The sequence below is a fragment of the Galeopterus variegatus genome, unplaced genomic scaffold, assembly GCF_000696425.1.
Source record: "Galeopterus variegatus unplaced genomic scaffold, G_variegatus-3.0.2 Scaffold585, whole genome shotgun sequence".
Classification (NCBI taxonomy): domain Eukaryota; kingdom Metazoa; phylum Chordata; class Mammalia; order Dermoptera; family Cynocephalidae; genus Galeopterus; species Galeopterus variegatus.
In genome coordinates this window covers 154,226-166,438 of record NW_007726696.1, presented here as the reverse complement: position 1 = coordinate 166,438, position 12,213 = coordinate 154,226, and the positions used below count along the sequence as shown (strand labels likewise).

Genomic DNA, 12,213 nt, shown 5'->3' with positions numbered 1-12,213 from the left:
CTCTGATGCAGAGAGATCTGGACTATCAATAAGCTTTTATAGCCTGTGAGCAGAGCCCTTTCTCCAAGGACAGTTTCCAAGGGATTTTTATGAACTTCTGCTCAAGAAATACTGAGTGAGATGCTAAGTAAACGTTGGACTTTTTATTTCCTTTGGATCCCTTGCCAAATGGAGAGTCCAAATACTCTAGAAATCCAGCACTCTCTATTTCTTCAAATTAGGGATGTCAGATGCCCAGTTTATTTTCATCCGTGTGGGGTTTTATAATATTCTGGTACTTCCTTTTAACATTCATTAATTGTGCAGTAATTTCCGGTGCTCTCCCTTACAGCACAAAGCATGCGGATAGCATTGACTTGGAACTGGAAGTTGACCCCTTGAATGTGGACCACTTCTCCTGTACTCCTCTGGTAAGGAATCGGTTTGTTTAGTCCCCTAGCCATGTTTCCAGTTTGGCATAGGGATGTGCCTGGTTGCCATGGTTATCCCTCATTGACATATGGCATTTATCAGAGACACTTTGTGAGGGTAACAGTTTAATGTCCCCATTGAGATTGCCAGCAAGGACCAGTTTGTTAGTTGGCAGCAATGACAAAAGTAGAATATCGTTTGCACCTCTTATTGAGAAAACTTGCTTTGTTTTCCTGTCCTGTAGATGTGGGCATGTGCCTTGGGGCACCTGGAAGCTGCCGTTGTGCTGTACAAGTGGGACCGTCGGGCCATCTCCATTCCCGACTCTCTAGGAAGGCTGCCTTTGGGAATTGCCAGGTCAAGAGGTCACGTGAAATTAGCAGAGTGTCTCGAGCACCTGCAGAGAGATGAGCAGGCTCAGCTGGGACAGAACCCCAGAATCCACTGTCCTCCAAGTGAAGAGCCTAATACAGATAGCTGGATGGCACAGTGGCACAGTGAAGCCATTAACTCTCCGGAAATACCCAAAGGAGTCACTGTTATTGCAAGTACCAACCCAGGTAAAAATTCAAAATTATTACATCTCAGAACTTGACAGTTCTCCCATTTGCTTTCACGTAGCTGCCCTCAGAAAATTCATAGAATATTCACATATGTTTAAGTTTTTTTTAATATTTCTTATATTTCTTTAAGAATGCCTAGCACACACACACCCCCCCCAATACAGAAAGTAGCAAGAATTCTGTGTTCATGCAAGACATACAAATTTTTAGAGGAGGATTATCTGAATACAAGATATGCTGCTGGGGAATATTTAAATATTAGAGACATGTCTTGAGTTCCGGCTTTGCACTTTGTGTCTCTCAGGCATAGAGAAAGTGTTAATTCGTTAGGATTCCTAATTTTATCGCCTGTCCTGACTATCCTTTCTACTGTACTTTTCAGAGCTGAGAAGACCTCGGTCTGAACCCTCTAATTACTACAGCAGTGAGAGCCACAAAGATTATCCGGCTCCCAAAAAGCATAAATTGAACCCTGAGTCCTTCCAGGCGAGGCAGGAGAAGCTGCTTTCCACTGCACTGAGTCTGGAACAGCCAAATATCAGGAAGCAGAGCCCTAGTTCTAAGCAGTCTGTCCCCGAGACAATCAGCCCCAGTGAAGGAGTGAGGGACTACAGCCGGGAACTCTCCCCTCCCACTCCAGAGACTGCAGGATTCCAAGCCTCTGGATCTCAGCCTGTAGTAAAGTGGAGTTCCAAAGATCTTTACATTGGTGTGTCTACAGTACAGGTGACGGGAAATCCGAAGGGGACCAGTGTAGGAAAGGATGCAGCACCTTCACAGGTGCGTCCACGGGAACCAATGAGTGTCCTGATGATGGCTAACAGAGAGGTGGTGAATTCAGAGATGGGGCCCTACCGTGATAGTACAGAAAACGAAGAGTGCCCGCAACCCATGGATGACATACAGGTAAGCCTGCAAAGGCCGGTACGTCAGAGCCACGCTGATCTTTACGGCCACTTTCTGAAAGTCCTGTAACTGTCTCCCCCGTGGAGGGATGGAAGTCTGTCTCATGCATGAGAATGTTGGCATGTCTTCTTCCCTGGGGCCTGCATATTCATTCAGTGAATCAGGCCCTGTGAATAGTCTCAGCAAAGCCCTTTTTGCACCAGCTCCTCAGAACTTACTCATGACCCTATAAAAAGTCTTCTGCTTCCTTCTCACATCCAAGATGACTGACTTCACTGTTTTAAGTACCAGTTATAATAGCATCAAGGCCATTAAAATAGCTAGAACGGGAAGCCCATGGATAGAATTTGAATTATCTATGACTTTAATAGGCATCCTCTAGCCATTATAAAGGGCACATATGACGTGAGGTTCTCATAGGTGCAGTGAAATATCCCTAAAGCCTTATAATAAATCTAGAAAATCCAGAATCTGTTTAGGGTATTAAACTTGTTACAGATTAAGAGAATATGTACTGAAGTAAACTTGACATTAGACTGTTAAGCAAATTTCACTAATTATTTTATTTAAGGACCAATAGGGCAACCTAAAACTATGTGTCTGGTTTCCTCTCTTTCCAACTTCCCATTGATATAACCAAAAACAAATGAAAAAGAAAAAAATTCCCACTAGAATTTCAAAAGGACACCCATGCCTATAGACATAATGCACTGACAGGGAGGTGTATGGACGAGGTCTTGTATCCTGGCCAGCGTTTCCAGGGAGGGTCTTGTTGCTGAGCCACTCATGTTCACTGTGTCCCTGGGGCCCTTCCTGCCAGCCCTCTGCTGACCAACACAGGATGAGAAGCTTGCATGCTTACCCGTGTGCTCATGTCCCTGGTGGGAGTGGGGAGGGGCGGACCCCACTGCTGATCTACCAACCACTGCAATCATAGGGAGGCCTGCCAAGGAAAAACAATGTTTTAGACAAGTGGCTGGCAAATTTCTTCTCTAAAGGGTCAGAGAGAGAATATTTTTAGGCGGTGTGGGCCATGCAGACTTTGTCATAACTATTTAATCTGCACTAACAGCATAAAAGCAGTCTTGTTTCAGTAAAACTTTTTTTATGCAAACAGGGAGCTTGCTGGATTCAGCCTGCCATAGTTTGCCAAACCCAGTTTTAGACAATTCCTAGTAGAACCCATACCAAATTCCAATACTAAGCAATTTAGAATTATTCTTACAAACATAAAAATATAACAATATATCAGACTGTGTTGAAAATCAGCAGCTGAAAAGAGGGGAACCAAGTTGGGCATCCAGAACAGTGCTGCTGTCCCTCAGAACTTTCTGCAGTGATGGGGATGTTCCATATCTGCGCTGCCCACTGTGGCAGCCACTAGCCACATGTGGTATTGAGCACTTGAAATGTGGCTAGAGCAACAATGTGGCTAGGTTTAATTAATTTAAGCTTAAATAGCCATTGGATAGCACAGCTTTATGGCAGTTAGCCTGCACTGAGACAGAGTTGATTCAGGAATTAGAAAATAACCTAGAAAAATCTTTTTCATATTTCCACTGAGCTTTGAGAAAACAATATTTTGCTAAATTAAGAGCACATACTTATGAAAAAGGCAGCAGTCCACAAAAGTATGTTAACCAAATGAAAAAATAACAATAATGAAATAAGAGGAGGCACGATGAGTTCACGGAAGAGTGAACACTCAAACCAGTAAAACTGAGATGTCTGAATAATTAGTGATAGTGTGGTTGAGTGTAAAGGGCAAATGTTAGGAAGAGGTTCTTTAAACAGAAGAGGAGTAATGTTCAAACAGTAACCTAGAGCTAAAATTCTTTTAGCAAAACCAGGGAGATAGGGAAATGAAGACGGTCAAAGCATATTCAAGCAGCTCTTTTGTTCAGGGAATAGAGTAGATTTGTACAACTCATGATATGGATAGATGAGTACAGGATAGAAACGTCACGTGCATCGGTAGCATGAAAATAAGCTACAGAATTTCTGAGACATTGAGAGGGAAAAAAGAAAATTTGGACCATTTGGAAAAAGTTTAGGGATGGTAACAAGGAAAGATGCAACAACAGAAATAATAGAAAACATGATATTGTAGGAATATTTTCAAACATGATTCATTCACACTTCGGTAAATGATAATTCTGCTAGAAGGCAGATTCCCAGATTCAGTGGAGAAGAAAGCAAAATGTATGTTGCTTGTAAGAGACTAAAATGAACAACTAAATGAAATGAAACAAAGAATGAAAATAAAGTTCTGGGTAAAGTTATAACAAACAAATGAGTATAACAAGAAAAAGCTAAGTAGTACAACTGAAGGCAAATATTACATAATTTATCAAGAAGATACGGCAGTTATAAACCTAGCAACATAACCTCTAAAAATCAAAGCAAAAACTAGTAAATACAAAGAAATGTGAAACTGTAATGGTAGCGTGGTACTGGCACACCTATCAGAATTTGTGTGATCATACAGGTAGGGGAAGGATATGATAAATTTGAACAGTACAATTAGAAAGCTTGATTTAGTATATATTTAATATACTTATATGTAATTATATAGATATATGTAATTAATACATGTAGAGAAAAATATATATATATAATGGTTCTTTTCAGAAATGCAAAACACATTTAAGAGAATTGCTCATATGCTAGGAGACAAAGAGAATTTGAATAAAACCCCAAAGCTACACATTTAAAGGCTATCTTCTCTGACCACAAACCCAAGAAATTTAGAAATGAATGACATGATTTTTTAGTTCCAACTGCTGAGTATATTATTTGTTTTAAAGTCATTTAAATTTCATTGCACTTTGCAGCCATCCCAATAAAATCAGCTACTTAGCATCCCAGAGTGTCTCACTTATTGTCATATTGAGGCGCTCTTATGTCGTACATGTTTATAAAATGGAGGATGATTTTAGGGGATGACCGTAGAGTGATAACTTTCAGGCTTCAGAAATTCTACTTTGCTTTTAATGAAATATTTGAGTATTTTCATGGAAAAAGAATGAAGGCCAGACTTACTTCCTACTGTTCGAGTCACAAATCGAGAGGGTCAGTATAGAAGAAAGAAAGTGAATATTTTTTCTTAAGCTTTTTTCCTTTTATTCCTATTACAAAAAAATTCTTGTACTTTGATGAAAATTATCCAAGGTAAACATTTTAACAGCATTATTGAGATATAATGTACATACTATAAAATTTTGACTGTTCAGTGTGATGAATTTTAGTAAATTTGTACAGGTGTGCAACGTCAGTACAATTTTTTAGAACACTACCATTACCCCCAAAAAGTTCCCTGTGCCTTTTTGCAGTCAGTCTCTGCTCCCACCCCAGCCCTAGGCCACCACTGATCTGATTTTTACCCCAGAGTTTTATTCTTTCTAGAAATTTCTTATAAATGGAATCAGACAATCTTCTGTGTCTGGCTTCTTTCACTTAGCAGTATGTTTTTGAGGTTTATTCATGTTGCAAGATAACATTTTGTTACCTTTGTGTAGCTCCTTCCAGAACATTTTCAATTGACTTAAAAACTTAAAACTGCTGTATTTTGATTATGATTTTCAAGAAGTGTGCAAGGAAATTTTTGAAAATGAGGCCATCTCTCTGATTCTCATAAAAAAAAAATCTTAATCCACACCAGTTTTGAGGTTTCTTCATTTGTGTCTGTTAGGAAAGTATTTTGGGTGTAAGTACCAGCAACCCAAAGACATTGGTTTAAGAAAAAAATGAATTTTTTTTTTCACATGACAAGAAATCCAGAGGTTCACTTTCTCAGTGATGCCATCAGGAACCCAGAGTTTTTTCCTCGTTTTCTGTTCTTTTTGGCTTTTCTCTTCATGCTTGCTGCTTTCTAGTTATAGCTGTTCAAGCTTTTCTGTAGTCAAGGCAGGAGGAATAGAGGAAGGGGACATGCCAGGCACACTGATACCTTTTCATCAGGAAAGCAAAAGCTTTATCCAAAACCCTCCCAGCAGACCTCTGCATAGTCTTATTATCTGGCAGCAGGTCACATATCTTTTCATAAGTACACAGGAAGATAAGAAATCAAGAAGAGGATTATCACAATTGGCTTAGATAAATCATGATCTGTCTCCTGGGTTTTGGCACATTGCTGCTTTCTACGAGCCTGGGGTTCTCTAGGTGGGGCAAAAGAGGCCATTGGATAATGGTTAAGCAACTGATAGTATCACATTAATATTACATTTACTCTAAACTGCCCAGGCACAGTATCATTAATTGGTTGGTTGTAGCTGAGAGAATAGACACAAGCCAGGAGTTCTCTAAGACTTGACTAAATGTTTTTGGCCAACTATGATTTGGAGATAATAAGGTCTCAGATCTCAGCATATTTGGGTGCATCGTGTAATAACTTTAAAATGATGTCTGAGTGCACTGGAATGAGGTGTAAGACTGCCCGCCCACCCTTATTTGTTTTCTTTCCAAGGTGGGGGAGTGGAGGTAGACCTGGATAACCTCTAAGGTTCTTTTCTTTTCTTTTTTTTTTTTTTTCCTTTTTGTCTCTTTTTTCGTGACCGGCAACGGATCGCAACCCTCAGTGTCGCGCCCGTACCGGACTGGGACCGGCAACGGGATCGCAACCCTCGGTGTTGCGCCCGCACCTCGCTCAGCCAGTGAGCAGCCAGTCTGTATGTGGGATCCGAACCCTCGGCGGGAGCGCCGCCGCGCTCTCAAGCGGCACACTGTAGCAGTGCGCCACCAGGCCGGCCCCCTAAAGTTCTTTCCTAACCTGAATGTTATGTGAACTTCTGACTTTAGGTGAACATGATGACCTTGGCAGAACACATTATTGAAGCCACACCTGACCGAATCAAGCAGGAGAATTTTGTGCCCATGGAGTCCTCAGCATTGGAAAGAACAGACCCTGCTGCCATTAGCAGTACAATGAGCTGGCTGGCCAGTTACCTAGCTGATGCCGATCGTCTGCCAAATGCTGCCCAGATCAGGTCAGTAAAACTCTGGCCATCATTACCCAGGATCAATTCCTGGATTTAATTGGAGTCAGGGGAGGCTAACTGTATTTGATGAACTCTGTGTGATGTAAGACCTTACCAAGGAAAGGAGAAAGCGTTAGGACGAGTTCCATTGCCACTTTCAAGGCCCGCCTCATATCCTCATTTGTCTCATTATCTTTCTCCCCATATCAGAGCATGCCAGATAGTGCGGCATGTTTTTCCCCCAACTTGGTTGAAGCCTCATAATGACAGAATAGTGTACTTACTGGGTTTAGTATTTAGCGTAGAACTAAACTCATAATAGCTGCTGAGTACAAACGTTCCTACTTGAAGGACAGTTAAAGCACTGAGTATGTTTAGCAACCTACCTAACTGAATGAAGGATATTCTTAACTGCCCACAGTGGCTTCTGGTGGATACCATCTTGTCTCACTAATTAATTTGTAATGGATTGTGCCAATCAATTATTATTCTCTCCTTTTTCTCCTCTTGTTTCAGAAGTGCATATAACGAGCCTCTAACCCCTTCTTCTAATACCAGCTTGAGCCCGGTAGGCTCTCCAGTCCGTGAAATCACTTTCGAGAAACCTAACCTTCCTTCAGCAGCAGATTGGTCAGAATTCCTGAGTGCATCTACCAGTGAGAAGGTAGAGAGTGAATTTGCCCAGCTGACGCTGTCTGATCATGAACAGAGAGAACTCTATGAAGCTGCCAGGCTTGTCCAGACAGCCTTCCGGAAATACAAGGTAAAATAGAACAAGAGTCTTGACGCAGTAACATTCTTAAGGTCAAGGAGGCTAGATGAAAGTCAGAATCATTCAGACTAAAACATATACCATTTCTTTTTTTCTCTTGAGTTTCAGATTTTTATTTGAAATTATTACACCACATTAAATTATTAATAACTTTCAGAAGCTTTAGTAAAATAAACTAACCAGTAGTGTGATGGTTATCACCATCTCAACTTATTGTTGGTAATGATAATGGATATTTGTTATTTAGTTAATATAAAGTAAGCTGACACCTCTGCCATAAGGAATTTGTGTCCTAAAGCAGGGGTTTCCAACTGGGGTCTGGGGGACTGACTGTAGGCAGCCCATGAACTCCTAAAATTATATGGTGAAACTTTTATATGTGCAGTTTTCATGGAGGGACAGGATCCATAGCATTCTGCAGATTCTCAAAGAGTCTTTGACCCCCCCTCCACCCCCAAAGGTGTTAAAAGCCATTAATCATTGATCTAAAAGTATAACAGTTGGGATTATCTTAGGAGAGACAATGAGATCTGGCAAGACAAATAGTATAATACCTAATTTGTTAAATACTTTTTAAATGAATGTTTTTAAGGCCCTCTAACAGCCAAATACCATGGTTTTATTTAGAAGCAAGAATAGTCAGAGGTTTATTCTGTAAATTCAATCTTCCTAATTTATGTTTATAATTAATTATCAATTATTTTGGAAAACCTGAGGTCTCAGTTTTGCAAAAGTTGCATTAAATGAGTAATGATTCTATTTAAGTGTTAAGAAAGTTGACATTTCTTGTATTAAACTGTTACTGATTTTTTTCCCCCTCACTTTACCTTTAAGGGCCGACCCTTGCGGGAACAGCAAGAGGTGGCTGCTGCTGTCATTCAACGTTGTTACAGAAAATATAAACAGGTAAACCACAGTTCTGTGTCACAGAAGGAAAATGTGCCTCATCCAAACAGCACCAGGCCACAAAGGACTCTGGTGTGCAGTTTGGCTGAAGAGCGCTACCTCCAGTACCTAATTAACAGAGACTTAATTTGGATTGCCTTGACTAAAAAGCAGAGGAAAACACAACAAAACAAAACCATCTGTAGTTAAATTTGTACTACAAAAGAATTTTTTTCAAATTTTTGGCCCTTTAAGTATTATCACCTACATGAGATATTGGTCTGATACAAAGAAAATTATTTGTGTTTGAAGTGAGGATCACTTCAAAAAGTGTTCCAATAATTTTATAAACTCCATAGTAATTAAAGAACTCTAGGGAGTTTGATATGGTGATTGGAAAAGGTAAACACTGGCTATTACCTTTGACATTGAATTACATAATTGTTGGCCATTTTCCTTTCAGCTTCTTATATATTTTAAGATAAAGAATTGGAAAAAAATTTTGAAAATCTTAAGAAGCTTGGAACATAAACTGCTTTTGCATTCCTTAGCTCAGAGGTGCAAGAAGAATACCTACGTGCTCTTTCATAACAGTAATACTCCACAGCAGTGTTACCATTTCCAAAACAACCTGCAGTGTTACATAACTGCTGTCAGATGGGAAAGGGACCCAGTGTTTGTCGAGCACCTCGTATGTACTAGATCTTCTGGCACACCGTCTCATTTACTCCTTACAACTATTTGAAGTAAACAGTTTTATTTCCATTTTACAGACGAAGAGGCTGAGGTTCAAAGAAATTAAGTAAATATTGGACCTTTCGAATGATCAAGGTGTTTATAAAATATTGAAAATCTCCTGAGTGTTTGACTGGTTCACATGATAAAATTCAGTCCTGTCAGTAGATTCTAGAACCTTGTTAGGTTGTGCTTTAGGTATGTTTTAAACTTTTATTTAAGGAATAATAAATGCTAAAATATATGAAATTTGGGATTACGTTATGCATAGAAATTTGGGATTACATTATCTTGTTATGATTTAGGGCTTGCTGCGATTTCTGATATGTGTTGCCATTTTCTCAGGTTTCTCTAGGATTAATACCTATTAATTGGGGGCTGGGGGGAGGGACATCTCCAGCTTGTAGCCAGTTGAGTTCATGATCCCAGAAAATGAAGGTTTATTGTGCAAACGCTGACACCACAGGACCTATACAGCTGTACAGCAGGGAACTGTACTGGCTTCTGTCTGGTGAAAAGGCTTCATGTTAGCACAAGTGACACACAGAATCAAGATTTCAAGTCCATGATTACAACAGGTATTTATTTATTCCAATATATGAGTGTGGTTTTTTAAAATATCCCCATCCAAATGAGTGTTGTCTACAACTAGGAAGATGGAAGGCATTATTTTTGGAAATACAATGGTAGAACAGATATTTTGGAAGATGAAAGGCATTAATAAAGCCCAGGCTACCTTTTTTTTTTTTTCTTTTTTTGGTTGGGAGTTTTATTGATTCTGGTTTTTATTTCATTATATTCAGCAATCTAACATTAATCTTGTATTTTCTGTTTCTCCCCCAAGCTGACATGGATAGCCTTGAAGGTAATGATACACCCAAGTCCTCTCACAAACCATTCCACCAGAGTCACAAACACCCATCACCAACTACAAGGAGGGGCCATTAAAATGGCACGGTCATGAAACAGACATACTCCCCTTGCCAGGCCACGTAACCACACTGCATCTAGCCTCTGGGGATAACGTGGTTATTCAGTTGGAGAGGGTTTTGGCAATAATAATAATTGGACATTCTCTTGGCTAGTGTCAGTCTATCTAAGCCAATTACTATGAGCCCAGTGGCCACTAAGTAAATATCCCTTTTTCACAGTGTGCTTCACTGTGGCCTGATAGGTTGTCAGTGCACAGTGTGTGCAGGCCAAGATGATGAAAACCACTGAAGCTCTGTAGAATAGAGTGTTCTTGTCCTAAAAGATCTTCAGACCAATGAAAATGTAAAGTAGATCAGATAAGCTGAAGAAGATTCTGGCAGAAGGGTCCTCTTTCTTGGACATTCTGACAAGCCAGTTTCCTTCCCTCATTCTGGCTCATACGTCCAGAAATATAGTTAGGCTTACACAGGGATTTTCTGAGAAGTGTTTCTCCTTCCAATGGTAAGTTGCCTTCTTGTAAGCAAAGGGCTTCACTGTGACTTCTTGTTCTCAGAGTCATATTCTATCTCACTAGAAATCTGGACATAGCATTTTTAAGCCATGTAGAGCACTACACTTGTGTGTAGAGACTGTTAGTGAGCAGAATGCATTCTCTGGTGCCTTCGTCCCTTCCTCTGTAGCTCTGCAGCAGGGTGGGTGGAGGGCTGCTGGTATTGGTTCCTGAGCAGTCCCCAACTCTGACAACCTTCCAGGTTTCATTACTTCCCCTCTGTGTCAGTCTGATGAGTGTTAATCTTTTACAGGTTAATGGCTTAAAGGTGTCAGCGTTTCATGATAAGCCTTGTATTTGGGACCTTGTAACTCGGTCAGAAACTTGTCATATGGAATGATGGTTAGAAATCAAATGCTGACTGCAAAGTAGATTTGCGTATGGTGGGAATTGGGAAGCATAAAAAACGTTAAAAATGTTTCAGAATTTGATAGTAAATATTAATCTTAAACATTTAAGATTTTACTTTCTAAGTATCTCTTCAGACGTACAAATGTTTAAGTTTATTGCTATTAAAACTTTTTTTTTCAAGAAGGGCAAAATATTTTGATATTTTGGGGGAAAAGCACATTTAAAGCAATTTATTGTCTGAAGGCGACCCTTAAAGTAATATTTTACATTTTGGAAAGGTAGGTGAAAAGATTCCTAGTTTGCCTCTTTTGTGACTAAACCCAAAACAGAATATGATAATAAAGGGAAAAAGCACTCTCTCTTCTCTTCTCCCGTTACCTCAAAGGACACGTAAACTTGTGGGCTCCTGTTGTTACTGTTTTGCTTATTCTTGTTTCCCCTGCAGTATGCACTTTATAAAAAGATGACCCAGGCTGCCATCCTTATCCAGAGCAAATTCCGAAGTTACTATGAACAAAAAAAATTTCAGCAGAGCCGACGTGCTGCTGTGCTGATCCAGAAGTATTACCGGAGTTATAAGAAATGTGGCAAAAGACGGCAGGCTCGCCGAACAGCTGTCATTGTACAGCAGAAACTCAGGTGGGTTGGGAGGTTTCACGGCAGTAAAGCTATCTAGGGAAGATAACTCTGACTTAGTGGAAAGAACTACCCTATGCTGACATGAGGATCTGTGTAGGGCCTAGGGCATTTGCAGTTTCAGAACATTCTAGATGTTGTGACTTTGTATAGCTATGCCTGCGCTATTAGTCTGTTTTTGTCTATTTAGCTCCTCTCTACCTCCCGCCCAGTTATTTTAATGTCACCAACAAATTTCACCTTACATTAAAATTTGGTTGGACCAAATATCCTATTCAAAAAGATATCACTCTATTGTAGTAGTCTAAATTGTAGAGTTAGTTATTACATGTAAGACCTTGGAAGCAATTAGGGTTAAACTATTCCATCTTAGAGAGTGTAGTAAAAAACTTCTAGCAAAGTAAAATATGTTGATTAAACAAATTTAGAAAATAATAGCCCAAAGAGAGCTTATAAAGAGTCGTTAAAGAGTATTTAAGAGGCATCTTATTCTCC

At 39.8% G+C, this 12,213-nt stretch overlaps 1 protein-coding gene across 1 annotated transcript in view; it reads left to right on the top strand.

The window, feature by feature from the left end:
• Positions 1–12,213, top strand: part of LOC103588554 (calmodulin-binding transcription activator 1) — a 284,950-nt gene that overhangs the window by 256,969 nt on the left and 15,768 nt on the right. Inside the window, exons 10-17 of the mRNA XM_008570265.1 lie at positions 332–410; positions 656–971; positions 1,357–1,880; positions 6,678–6,865; positions 7,373–7,619; positions 8,463–8,534; positions 10,093–10,113; positions 11,528–11,721. Of these exons, the coding sequence (XP_008568487.1) occupies positions 332–410; positions 656–971; positions 1,357–1,880; positions 6,678–6,865; positions 7,373–7,619; positions 8,463–8,534; positions 10,093–10,113; positions 11,528–11,721 (1,641 nt within the window). The remainder of the gene's footprint in view (positions 1–331; positions 411–655; positions 972–1,356; positions 1,881–6,677; positions 6,866–7,372; positions 7,620–8,462; positions 8,535–10,092; positions 10,114–11,527; positions 11,722–12,213) is intronic.